At 39.9% G+C, this 13,734-nt stretch overlaps 2 protein-coding genes across 2 annotated transcripts in view; one reads left to right on the top strand and one right to left on the bottom strand.

Annotated features, from left to right (window-relative positions):
• Nucleotides 1–4,263, bottom strand: part of Slc6a15 (solute carrier family 6 member 15) — a 52,634-nt gene extending 48,371 nt beyond the window's left edge. Inside the window, exon 1 of the mRNA XM_032911883.1 lies at nt 4,034–4,263. The gene's annotated coding sequence lies outside the window, so the exon portion shown is untranslated. The remainder of the gene's footprint in view (nt 1–4,033) is intronic.
• The window catches only part of LOC116914007 (leucine-rich repeat and IQ domain-containing protein 1-like), a 162,161-nt gene continuing 152,533 nt past the window's right edge, over nt 4,107–13,734 (top strand). The window contains exons 1-2 of the mRNA XM_032918311.1: nt 4,107–4,212; nt 4,478–4,668. Coding sequence (XP_032774202.1) covers nt 4,107–4,212; nt 4,478–4,668 — 297 coding nt within the window. The remainder of the gene's footprint in view (nt 4,213–4,477; nt 4,669–13,734) is intronic.

Raw genomic sequence — 13,734 nt, 5'->3', positions numbered from 1 at the left:
TGGAAAGCAGTGGCTTTAGTCATGAAAAGCAATCCCGGGATTTTCTGTGTGATGGAAAGTTTCTACGGTATGATTACAGCAAGCTCGATATTTTGAGAATGATTTTTATAGTATGTTTTTCTAAAAAAAAGAAGTAAACAGTGGCAAGAAAGTTTTCTTATTGCTGTCATTATTTTAACTCATAAGCACATTCTGTCATTCTCTAACAATTACATATGATTTAGTAAGTGTCTCAAAACTAAAATTAAAATCTTACATCCATGAATGTTTGTGTGTGTGTGTGTGTGTGTGTGTGTGTGTGTGTGTGTGTGTGTTGTATATATATCCACTCTAAATGAAACTGTGATAGAGGTAGGTAGTAAATTATATCTAAAATTTCTTCCTATACAATTTTATTATAAAAATAATACAAAGGTCTCGTGGGCTTTTCCCCCAACTACTTTACCATGTCTATTTTTGTGTCCTTGTTTAGCTCATGTGTAGGTAGTCATATTGGTGACTTTGTGGATGTAGCTTCTGACATTCCCAACAGAAATAGTCTCAGAGCAAACTCCCTGGTCCTCTGGCTCTTAAATTTCTTCTACCCCTTCTTCCTCAAGGTTCTTTGAGCCTGAGGTATAGCAGTGCTTTGCAGAAAAAACAGTCTTACCCAGGGAAGATCTCACCGATTGGTTACCAATACCAAATGATGAACCCGGAAAATATACATACATGTAACATCGTAAGGCTTTGTAAGTATGTATGTATATAGCAACAATCAATTAAAAAATAAGAAGATCATGAATTTGAAAGAAAACAAAGAGTTCTGTATGGGAGAGTTTGGAAGAAGGGAAGGGGAAAATGATGTAATTTTAATAATAAAACAAATGGGGAAAATTTATTGAAAGAGTAAATTTGGTAACAACAGTAATAAGGCTAAATATTCTTTGACTTTTGTAGTTCATTAAGTTGATTGCTTGGATTGATGCCTGAACAGAATTCTCCCAGAAGCCTCTCTTTGCATCTTTCATTTTACAATCATTTCTTCTCTGACCTGTTTCTTTTCACACACCCATTTAATTCTAGATCTGCATTTCCTTTGCTTTTAGTGTTAAAAGTGAACACTTTTGTTCTTAACATAGTAGACTTCATTTAATAACTATACAATACTCCTTGTGTCTATAGACACATGTTGTATCTGATCATCTACATTAAAAGATTCCAATAAATTGTTTTGGAGTGTCTCCCATTTATGAACCTATAGAATAAATCCTGAAAGGGAAACTGATTTATCAAAACTGATTTTCTAATTCTGATAAACATTACCAAGTAGTTCTTTCTAAAACTTTCTCAGTTTCCACAACTACACGAAACATCTGAGTATGATTGTGTCTTCTTATGCTCTCTGAGTCATCTTTGTGATCATTTCCAGTCGGATGCATGAGAAAGCTTCTAAGGTGAACATTCTACCCAGAGATAACATTCAGTCATACTCAAAGGGCAGATTTTTGCATTAACTTAAAATAAAATAAAATAACCTGGCCATCAAGACTCTTTGTCCTATGTTAAGTAGTACAGTTCGTTAAAAACTGTCCTTCAACCCTATTGTAAGGGTTGCCAATCTTCAGAGAAAATGATAACTACTGATCACAACTCACATATCAGCATAAAATGCTTATCAGGAATTACTAAATACCAGCAAAGCAGTAATATTATTAATAAATTAAGACTAAGTCGAAAAATTCTGGCTGTGAAAATGCCCATAACTTTCATGCATCAGACTATGCCAAAGGAGTTTTTAACAGTTCCATCTGCTCAGAAATCACTTAAAGCCAAGTCTGCATATTAATATATCATTGTATCCAATGCTGAATGTTTAGTGATAAAAATTAACATAACCACTAAACATTGAGTGATAAATGAAGAAGTAAAAGGAAAAACTAAGAGGTTTTAATAAGCTTTGCTCCCCTAAGAAAATGATGCTTTAAAACTAGCTTCTTATTAATTCCAGTGTTTAGGGAAACATCAATGTATTTCCTATTTATACATTTTTAACATGCACAGGTTAAGACTGGGTAAGTGTATGGCTATAACCATAAAGCTCAAGGTGTAGTATCTATTTTGAGTTAATTTTAGATGTTTCAATAATTTGTAGAAAGGCATCCTGTCTTTATTTTGGTATCTCCAAAGAGCTAAGTCATCTAGTTTTACAACTCCCTATTTATTGTTAATTAGATGACTAAACACTCGTCTTCCAGAAACATATATGAATACCTTTTCATTTCCATTAAAAATCCCAACTTGGGCTCGCATGTATTGTAATTATTCAGTGATTCTTAAACCAACTAGGTAATACGCAATAATATATCCTTTAATAATAAACACGGAGACACTAACTTCCTTTCAAAATTTGTTAATTCATGTCCCCTAACAACACAAAAGGAATGTACTTCAAGTTTCACTTGGAGAAAAAAAAATAGTTGGTTTAATTTTAAACTTGATAGACTAATATAAAATCGTCTCAAGTGAGTGGGAGAGAAATAGACTTAGCTGTAAATGAACAAACAAGAAAGTCCATTCCATCACGTATTTCTAAAGTGCCTTAAAAACTCCGGGATAGTACCAGCTGGAAAAGATGTAATTATATCTGTATTTTAAAGATGAGACTGATGAGTCTGCTCTGGTCCTGGCTTTTCAGAAAGCTACTGAGGACAGGAGTCATAAAAAATCTTTTACAGAGAAGACTAAAATGAACCCAAATGGAGCACCCAAAGGAAAGCCTTCATTCTTCTCATTTTTCTCAGCTCTGCATGGAAGATCTCAAACCTAGGAAAGGGTATACCTCTAAGGTCTGAGGAGACTAGGAGGGTGGACCAGAGGCAATGGCTGCAGTCTTATTTGCATAAGCACCCAAACACTTACTACGTCACCACGCTGTCCTCCAGGCCCCGCCCAGTCTTACTCCAGCCTTTCTCCTCTAGGGTGGAGAATGAATAGGGAGTGAAGCCTTAGTGCTGCGAATGTTTCTTAGATTGGTTATGCTAATGAGCACGTTCAATAACAGGTCTCGGCTCCCGGGAAAAGAACTCCCACCCGTGGAGGCTTTGAAAGCAGGTGGGTCTCCCTGATCCCCCAAGTACCCCTCTGAGATTCTTTTTCATTCCTCTGCTAGAGGCTGGTGCGCAAGTTAAAAGTGCATCGCTTTCGCTTCAGTGTGCTCTAATCTATTTCTGCGCTGTCACACACACAGACTTGCCAAGTGGATCAACTCTGTAGAAGGCATAAGGATGCCTAGTCCCTCTCCCATCGTTCCTTAAAATCACTGTGCCACCATCCTTTCCGCCACCCTCTCTGCCACCCGTTCCGATTCCAGGATGCGCAGAGAAGCCCCAAGCTGCTCTTTCTACAGCAGCCACGTGCCGGAGAGTACGCCTAAAGGTCAGTTTTCAAACAGCCCATCACAGGATGTCTCCAGCGGGAGAGAATCAAATCCGGGTCACGTGAATACACTGCCTTGATAGTCTGTGTCGCTGTTGCAAATGATCCACAAGCCCTCAAGAAGGAGGCTCGCTGTTTCCCAGCCTCGCCGCCCACACGTAGGAATATTGAACCCCAATTTTTCCCGGGAGCGCATCTCTGCCCTGACACCAACTTTCCTCTCGGACTTGCCCTGTTGAACCCCACCCTTCAAACCCCCAACTTGATTTGGAAACAAGCCGGTCTCCACGGATGCACTAGGCAGTTTCCACTTAGGTAAGGAAGGATGGCGGCACGTTTAGAACCACGTGCTTCTCCCCACAAGTGCAGCCTCGGACCCCCGCCACCCGAACCTCAGTTTGCACCGGTGCAGAACGCAGAGCCATACCCTCAGAAACCAGCCGCACCTTCCACGTTTCCCATCGCCCTTCCTCCTCCCATCCCAGGATTCAGCCTGAGTCTTTCTGGAGCTCCATCCACGCGTCCTGCTGTCCTTCTTGGCGCCGGACTCCTGGGTGGCTAATAGAGAGCCCCACCCTACCCCCGGCGGTGCTCCAGCACCAGAGTGAGACATTACCTCTGGTGCTTCTTGAGCCAGCACCTTTTAGAGCTTCCAGGTTCCTAGGTGGCGAAAGGGTCGGATCCAGGTGATGGTGCGGGAGGCCGCAGAGGAGCTGTCTGGAGACCAGAGAAAGCTCGCCAAGGGCAGGCTTGGTTTCGGGAGTCGCTGTCCTGCAAGCTGGCACCGAGAAACTCGTGAGCGCCTGTGTGTGCCAGGATATTATTGCACGGGCTGCTGGCGTTTGTTTCCTGGGGCGCCTGTGTGTGTGTGTGCATGTGTGTGTGTGTGTGTGTGTGTGTGTGTGTGTGTGTTTGTTATGTGAGTGTGTGTGTGTGCATGTGTGTGTGTGCGTGCGTGTGTGTGTGTGTGTATGTGTGTGTGTGCGTGTGTGTATGAGTGAGGGTGTGTATGACGGAGGCTCCCACGTGCCCAGCCCGCTTGTGCTGCGTTCCCCGACAGGCTGCGTGGGAGAGGGGGTGGCTGCGGGCGGGGACCGGGCGCCAAGGATCGAGCCAGGTCTGCAGGCTGGGAGCCGCCTCTCCGCCCCACCACCCCATGACGCAGAGGCCACTGCGGCTGCCTGCTGCGTCCTCCCAGCGCACAGAGCTAGGCCAGCAGCGGGCTGTTGGGTGGATCTGGGGAAGCCCCACGTAGAGACAACGAAACAAATTGGACACCCTCCTTCCCCCCACCCCCGCCAATCTAACATCTGTCTTCTAACCCACTCAACTAAAAGGCAAGGATAACAATCACAACGGCCCTGTTCTGCTACTTTCCTGTAATCTGTAAGAAGTCTAGCCAGAGGTAAAAGATTCTGGGCTTTCTCTCCCATGCCATCTATTTACAAATTTTGTGAAAGAAAAGCATTTGGGCTTTGCTTCTCAGCTGAGTTCTGACAGCCTCAAGGATTCTGGCCAGGTTCTGGAAAGTGGTATTAGGGAGCTAATTCTCACTTTAGGTCTGTGCCTGTGTATCAGATTCTTGTTCAAAGGCTGTCTACCTGGTAGACTGATTTACCTCTTCCAATAGTCAAAGCATGCTTTCAACTAAGCCACGTGAAGAATTTTAAAATATACATGGACGAACGCAAAGCTTTGCCTCTTTAAAATCACTGAACTCTTGCCTAAGCAGGACTAGGCATTAAATTTATGGTTGTTGAAACTTCAAATTTTTCAGAGAAATGCAAAATGAACCTAGACCATATTACAGAAGGCTGGGTTTTGTTCTTTGGCGAGGTACATTTCTTCAATCTTAGGTAATTAAAAGTCAGTAAAAAGTGATCATTAGTGAGTCTTCTAAGGACTTTCTTAAGTTTTCTTTACGGACATCAAGAACAAATCATTTTTAGAGATGTCATTATATATCTTGTGATGTATGGCTTGTTACATGTATTTAGAGTAGAGATCAATTATCACTGGAGTCGTCTGAGGGCTGTGAACTTTAAACATGTATAGGTTCCAAGGAAGATATTCTTAGGTTTTAATGGCTTGTATACAATTAAGATTAATAGTAATGCCCCTACTGGAAAGGTTTTCACAAAGCGAGAAGTGTCTTGAATGTAAATCTCAAGACGTAAATTTCAGGTCAGAACATTGCTACTAATCCTTTTAAAATGACGGAAAACTTTTTCGCCAGCCTGTCTTCAAATTCACCTTTTAAAAATACTAAATATCAAAGTTAATCCCTGGGATGTCCCTTCTCTATCACTGCTAAACCCTTTTAGACATATACATATATTGCTTTATATGTTGAAACTGAAATCTTCATACTATAGGTAAAGAATTTCAGAATATGGCTAGCACTAACCTCTAAAAACAAAATTAAATTTACCTGTGCAGGGAAAGTGATATGTTTGCTTCAGAGAATATCTTCCTTGAAACCCATACATACTTACAATTCCCATCCCTTAGACCATTCCACTGATAATTGAACTCTAGTCTGAATACATGTAACTAGCCATACATCACAAAATATATAGTGATGTCCCTAGTAATGACTTGTTCTTGAGGTCCACAGAGAAAACTTGAGGAAGTAACTGAAATACTGAGCTTTAGGCTAAGTGTTGTATCATGTTTTCCTCAATCTCTTCAACTAATTAGTATATTGAATTTTCTTAAATCAGGAAGTCGAGAAAGATGACATCCAGGCACGCGGGGTTGGAGGGTGGGCAACTCAAAGGTTACACAGCTAGTTAAAAATTAAACTTAGATCTGCTGTCTTCTGTAAATCTGTCCCTCAGCACATGCCTTGAAATATTTTCTAAGATTTTAGTTAATGTATAGAATTCTTTAACAACAGGAAAGGGAAAAATTTAACAAGAGTTAGTCAGCTAAAAAACTACAAGTCCGGAGTGGAAACACTGTCATCCTGAACACAGAGAACTCCAGGCACAAGTAAAACGTATTCGCATATCCATCTTAACCACAGTGCTTCCAAGATTTGAAACTCAATTTCCTAAATCTGTTATGGTGGCAATTACTGAGTGCTTTTCTCTATCATTCTGTTTAAAACCACAGCATAGTATTAAAGTGGAGGAGGTTCTACACAGAAGGAGAAAGAAGCAATGGAAAAAATATTTCAACCCATGTAAAGGGAGGTTGGTCCTTCTGACCACACTCTATATAAAATAGTAGAAAGTATCAAATCTATAATAATTGTATTTACATCACATAAAATAATTTATTTATCTCTTATTTAGTAATCCTACACTAGCCCTGGAGTGATTTTTAAACATGCTTGTAAATTCAGCTTTACTGCCCATTATTTACTATGATTTTTTTCTCATATTGTTGATGTTTATGAATTAAATTATTATATTGGTGCTTTTGAGTAGTATTTTGTATCTTAATACTTTTTGCTTTCATTAAACTAAGTATCTTTGCATCAAAGAAATATGTATACATATTCATATAACTATAGATATACATATATACATACATACATATGTATACACACACACACACACACACACACACACACACACACACACACACACTGGACTGGTTCAGTGGACATGAGAACTTGATGCATGAAGCCTGAGAACCTGAGTTTTGATCTCAGCATGCACATAAAGAGCCAGCACTCAGGGAAGCAGAAATAGGAGGATTATTGGACCTTAGTGGCTGTCAGTCTAACTCCAGGTCTAGTGAGAACCCTTATCTCATAAAAATGAGGCTGAGGCTGATAGGACAGTGTATCTGACCTCTGGGTTCTGTGAGGACAGGTGCACATGCTATACACACATACAAATATGTGTATATGTGCATATATATTCACAGACAAAACAAAGACTATGTTTTATTAGATTCAGTTTATTCATTGTCCATTTTAAACCTTTGACTATGCAGCCTCCAATTCTAATGTCCCATATCCTCTAATGTCTGCATAATCCTTTGCTGAATGTCCTGGGGGGGGGAGCGGTAAGGGGGATAGATGGGGGGGTGGGAGGCTTACGGGCAGAAAACCTGGAAAGGAAATAACATTTGAAATGTAAATAAAGAAATATATTTAAAAAAGAAAAGAAAAGCAAAATGTGAGGTTCATTTCCATTAAGTTCATTTTGGTTTGACCTCTACACAGGGGAAAGCTTGGCTGCATTTAACCTTGTGTGTTCTTACACCTGAGCTAGTGTGCTTCTAAAAAGGAAGATCAAGATGTACACCTCCAAAAAGGAAGATCAGAGTAATCTAGAAGAAAATCTTCCAACAAAATTCATTATTAACAGGAAAGAGATTAAGAGAAAATAAAATCTTAGATAGTCCAAATACAAAGTAATAGGGGCTGTTAGAAATCGAGAGAACTTAAGAGAGGGAGGGAGGGGAGGGAGAGAGGAGGGGGAGGGAGGGAGAGGGAGGAGAGAGAGAGAGAGAGAGGAGGAGAGAGAGAGAGAGAATCATGGCATGCAAAAACACCTCTATAAGCATTATAGCTACATTGGATTTTAGAAACCAGAGCATTGGAAAGAGAACATTTGAGATTCTGATAAGGAATAGGAATGTCAGTTAGCCAAAGATCAGATCAATATTTGTCAGGACCCAAAGGTAAAGGAAGACAAAAATCATCATCTTTGACAGTTTTCCTTATCAATGGCCTCCACCTTACAGTATTATAAAAGGGGTAGACTGACAGGCCCCTGGTTTACTAGATCATAAATTGAATTTAGTTCCAAGAAATCTGGAACTTTTGTGACTCTAGTGTACATACGGTCAGAAAGTATATGATTTTATGTGGATTGTAATTTGCTACTTCTGCGAATTCCAAAATCTAATATTAGTGTGAAAGAGAATGACTAAGTAATTTTCCTGTGTTTAGAACAGACCACATTCAGCAGCAGATACTTTATTTATGATAAAGTAAGTTTTGACTCTGACCTAATTACTTCTTGCATTTTCCAAGCATCTTCTATGTCCTAAGCTCACACCTATGTCTCTTTGTCAGTGATTTTGGAGCTTCATTTAGGGCTCAGACACCAGAGGCTGATTGGTAATGGGTATCAGTCTATACAAATTACTAGTAAAAATTCACAGGGCCTTCAGATTACAGTTATTCCTATTTCACATTTTTGTTGTTTTTTTTTAATATGCTAAAACAAAATCTTTTGCTTAAGATTCTACCAAACCTAGAATTGATGTTGGCCTATTTTTTGTTTTCCTTTAAGCTTAGAAGATGCAAATAGTAACCCAGAATGTAAGGTATATTAAAAGACCAGTGTACTTACCAACACATACATACCTATGTGTCCTCTTCTACAGAGCCTTGGAAACCACCATGAGGTCCTTTCTTCTTAATTTGAATATTGCTTCATGGGAAAGCACATACAAAATATGACATCTAGAATATTAAGCTCCTTAGAAAAAATTCCTTGATAGTTCCATCTTGCTTCATCTAGCAAGAAGAATTAATGCATTACAGCAATTTTACTCAGACAATTGTTCAAAAATCACATTTAAGTTGTAAATGAGATGAGTTAGGACAAACCATGTTGCATGGGGATCCCACATATATATAAACAAAGGGAAAACTAATATATATATATATATAATGTAAAAGGGGGAGCTTGTAGAGAAGGAGACACAACACAGGTTGAGACTTAAGAAACCAGAATTCCCATAAAATTTACCTGAGGTTGTAATATTTGGTTGAGTTCTGCCTTGCAACTAATAATTTGTCAGTACTTCTCAGACTCAGTTTTACAGTTGTTCCCTAGTTTTTCTAGGCAATGGAAGATTATCATCTCATGAATATCACTGTGCAGGAATCATTAAAATTTCAAATCACATCCAAGCAGTGATGGAACATGGCTTTGATCCGAGAACTCTGGAGGCAGAGGCAGGCAGATTTCTGAGCTCATTCATGCCCTACCGATTCTACACAGAGAGTTCCAGCAGCTTGGGGCTACTCAGAGATACCCTGTCTCAAAAACTAAAATCCAACAACAGCAACCACAAAAATGTCCAAATCACACACAGATTATGGAATGGATTTCCTTCCTTAAGAAGTGTTCACCCTACATTACTCTGGTTTAAATGTTTTTATTTATCCTTGATTTAATCAGAAAAAATTGAGATTCATAAGCATTTGAGGACAGATACTTAGAATAGAAAATATGAATAAAATATTTTTGAAAAAATATGTATTACTATATATATATAATAGTAAAATAGTAAAGAGTGAAGGATTAAAACCATAATGGTTAATGTTATCAATATGACTATAGAATCAATAGAATCAATTGAGAGTCTAAGCTTAATGATTGCAGGTTCTGTTAATTCAATTAATTAAGTTAAACAAACATGCTCCTCTTCTCTGACTGGGATCCTGGACTGTATAGGTGCAGAAAAGGACCTGAGCAGGTGTTCATAGATCTCTGCTCTCTGATTGTGGATGGGATGGACACAGATGCTGCAAACTTCTGCCTCATTGACCTCCCTGTCATTATGGCCTATACCCTCAATGTATGAACCAAAATGAACTCTTCTTTTAAATTACTTTATTGAAGTATTTCAGCGTAGCACCTGGAAAAGAATGTCATGTAGAATAACAGATATTCCCAGGCATCTTCAGATTCAAGCAATGTAGCAAGTAAAATGGCAAGGAAATTAAGGAAGCCACAGTAACCTGAGAATGGTGGCTTCCCTTTTACCATATATTTTAAAAAATAATTTTCAATTAGTTCTAACACAATTTATTCTAAGTCACAAATAGAAACATAACACAAGTAGTTTAAGGAAGACATTCAAACCTATGCCTTGTTCCAGGTTTTATACATCTCAGAAAGTGTTTATGTGGTTAGAATGGCCTTTATAAAGCAATGGAGGGTCACTTGGCATAAAGATATCTTTCAAAGAATATGCATGCTTATGATAGTCATTAGAACCTAGGGAAGAACATTTTAATTAATTTTTTTATTTATTTTACATTCTAATTACATCTTCCCCTTCCTCTTTTCCTCTCACTCCCCCTCACAGCCATTTACCCCCCCCCATGTCCCCTCTTTTTCTCCTCAGAAAAGGGAAAGCTTCCAATGGACATAAACTTGCCTTGGCCTATCAAATTGCAGTAGGACGAGGCTCATTCTCTCCTACTATAGCTAGGCAAGGCAGCCAAGTCAGGGGAAAGAGGTCCAAAATCAGGCAACAGAGGCTGATTCAGCCCCTGTTCCTGCTGTTAGGAGTTGCACATAGAGACCAAGCTGCACAACTATTACATATGTGCAGATGTTGTGGTGAAAATAATTTTGGTTTTCTTTTTTACCCCACTTAGACCACGTAGTTCCCAAATAGAAAACACAAAAAAAAACTTTAGATTTATAATAAGCCTTAAATCAGAAGAGTTGGACAGATATCAACCCATACTATTTTGACTACTTCCCTGTCAATAACTCTGAGATAACATTTTTCATGTTCCACCTGGGCTACTCCTACTCCAGTGTGGCTGGCCCTCATGGCCATGTGGTCACAATCCACCTACCCCATGGTGACATCTTGCTTCTCCTTCTCTCTCTTCTTCTCCGTTGACCTGACCTTAGACCCCAAGCTTAGGACCCTTAGCTCTGCCCCCTCTCTTCTGTCTAGCTCAGGCTGTAGGCATCTTTATTAAGCAATCAGAGATAACATGAGGGTCAAGGTTTATACAACAAAGGCTAGTACAGTTGAGGAGTTCTCCTCCCCCTTCCTCAGGAGGAAACCGTGTCTTAGGGTACAGAATCTAGCATTTGAGTACAGCCAGCACCAGGCCAATCTGCTACTTGCATAGTGCTTAGGTCCTTTCCATGCATGCTTTTGGCTTGGCAGTTCAGTCTCTATGGGCCCCTATGGGTCCAGGTTAGTTGATTCTGTAGGTTTTCTTGCGGTTCCTTTGACCTTTCTGGTTCCTTCAATCTGTCTTCCCTGTCTTCCATAGGATTCCCTAAACTCCTAAAGTTTGACTATGTCTTTGTTGCATCTGTTTGGCTATGTCTTCAGTTGCTGGGTAAAGTCTCTCACATGACAGTTAGACGAGGCTCCTGTTAGCAAGTATAGAAGAATATCATTAATAGTTTCAGCTCTCTCATGGCATGGGTCTCAGGCTGGGCTAGCTGATGGTTGGCCATTCACTTAATTTCTGTTCCACCTTTACCACTGCATACCTTGTAAGTAAGAATTGTGGGTCTAAGGTTTTTTGGCTGGGTGGGTGTCACAATGCCTCTATTAAAAACCTTTCCTGGTTATAGGAAATGGTCACTACAGTTTCCATGTATCCTACTGGATAGCTAGGCCCACCATTATAAATTCCTCTGGGTGTTTCCAATGTTCTAGGTTTCTAGCTAATCCCAGAGGTGATCAGGTCAATTCCATTTCTCTCTCTCCATACCCTGTTCCTCTCTCGATCTGATTTCTCCTTTTCCTTTCTCTAATCCTCCCCACCCAGTTCCCTCCCACCATTCTTCCCTGATATGTAGTGGTACTTAGTTTGCCCACTCTGATCCCCTGGCACATCCACGCAAGAGCTATCTGGATTGTCCAATGAGAAACTTGAAGCAATCCCACTAAAATCAGGGACTAGACAAGGCTGCCCACTCTCTCCCTACTTATTCAATATAGTTCTTGAAGTTCTAGCCAGAGCAATCAGACAACAAAAGGAGATCAAGGGGATACAGATCGGAAAAGAAGAGGTCAAAATATCACTATTTGCAGATGATATGATAGTATATTTAAGTGATGCCAAATGTTCCACCAGAGAACTACTAAAGCTGATAAACAACTTCAGCAAAGTGGCTGGGTATAAAATTAACTCAAATAAATCAGTAGCCTTCCTCTACACAAATGAGAAACAAGCTGAGAAAGAAATTAGGGAAACGACACACTTCATAAGAGACCCAAATAATATAAAATACCTGTGTGACTTTAACCAAGCAAGTAAAAGATCTGTACAATAAGAACTTCAAGACACTGAAGAAAGAAATTGAAGAAGACCTCAGAAGGTGGAAAGATCTCCCATGCTCATGGATTGGCAGGATTAATATAGTAAAAATGGCCATTTTACCAAAAGCGATCTACAGATTCAATGCAATCCCCATCAAAATACCAATCCAATTCTTCAAAGAGTTAGACAGAACAATTTGCAAATTCATCTGAATAACAAAAACCCAGGATAGCTAAAACTATCCTCAACAATAAAAAAGGACTTCAGGGGGAATCACTATCCCTGAACTCAAGCAGTATTACAGAGCAATAGTGATAAAAACTGCATGGTATTGGTACAGAGACAGACAGATAGACCAATGGAACAGAATTGAAGACCCAGAAATGAATCCACACACCTATGGTCACTTGATTTTTGACAAAGGAGCCAAATCCATCCGATGGAAAAAAGATAGCATTTTCAGCAAATGGTGCGGTTCAACTGGAGGTCAACATGTAGAAGAATGCAGATCGATCCATGCTTATCACCCTGTACAAAGCTTAAGTCCAAGTGGATCAAGGACCTCCACATCAAACCAGACACACTCAAACTAATAGAAGAAAAACTAGGGAAGCATCTGGAACACATGGGCACTGGAAAAATTTCCTGAACAAAACACCAATGGCTTATGCTCTAAGAACTAGAATCGACAAATGGGATCTCATAAAACTGCAAAGCTTCTGTAAGGCAAAGGACACTGTGGTTAGGACAAAACGGCAACCAACAGATTGGGAAAAGATCTTTACCAATCCTACAACAGATAGAGGGCTTATATCCAAAATATACAAAGAACTGAAGAAGTTAGACAGCAAGGAGACAAATAACCCTATTAAAAAATGGGGTTCAGAGCTAAACAGAGAATTCACAGCTGAGGAATGCCGAATGGCTGAGAAACACCTAAAGAAATGTTCAACATCGTTAGTCATAAGGGAAATGCAAATCAAAACAACCCTGAGATTTCACCTCACACCAGTGAGAATGGCTAAGATCAAAAACTCAGGTGACAGCAAATGCTGGCGAGGATGTGGAGGAAGGGGAACACTCCTCCATTGTTGAGGGGGTTGCAGACTGCTACAACCATTCTGGAAATCAGTCTGGAGGTTCCTCAGAAAATTGGACATTGAACTGCCTGAGGATCCAGCTATACCTCTCCTGGGCATATACCCAAAAGATGCCCCAACATATAAAAAAGACACGTGCTCCACTATGTTCATCGCAGCCTTATTTATAATAGCCAGAAGCTGGAAAGAACCCAGATGCCCTTCAACAGAGGA

Source organism: Rattus rattus, chromosome 1, assembly GCF_011064425.1.
Source record: "Rattus rattus isolate New Zealand chromosome 1, Rrattus_CSIRO_v1, whole genome shotgun sequence".
Taxonomy (NCBI): domain Eukaryota; kingdom Metazoa; phylum Chordata; class Mammalia; order Rodentia; family Muridae; genus Rattus; species Rattus rattus.
Note: the sequence above shows the minus strand (reverse complement) of the source record. Positions and strands in the feature narration are given on the sequence as shown.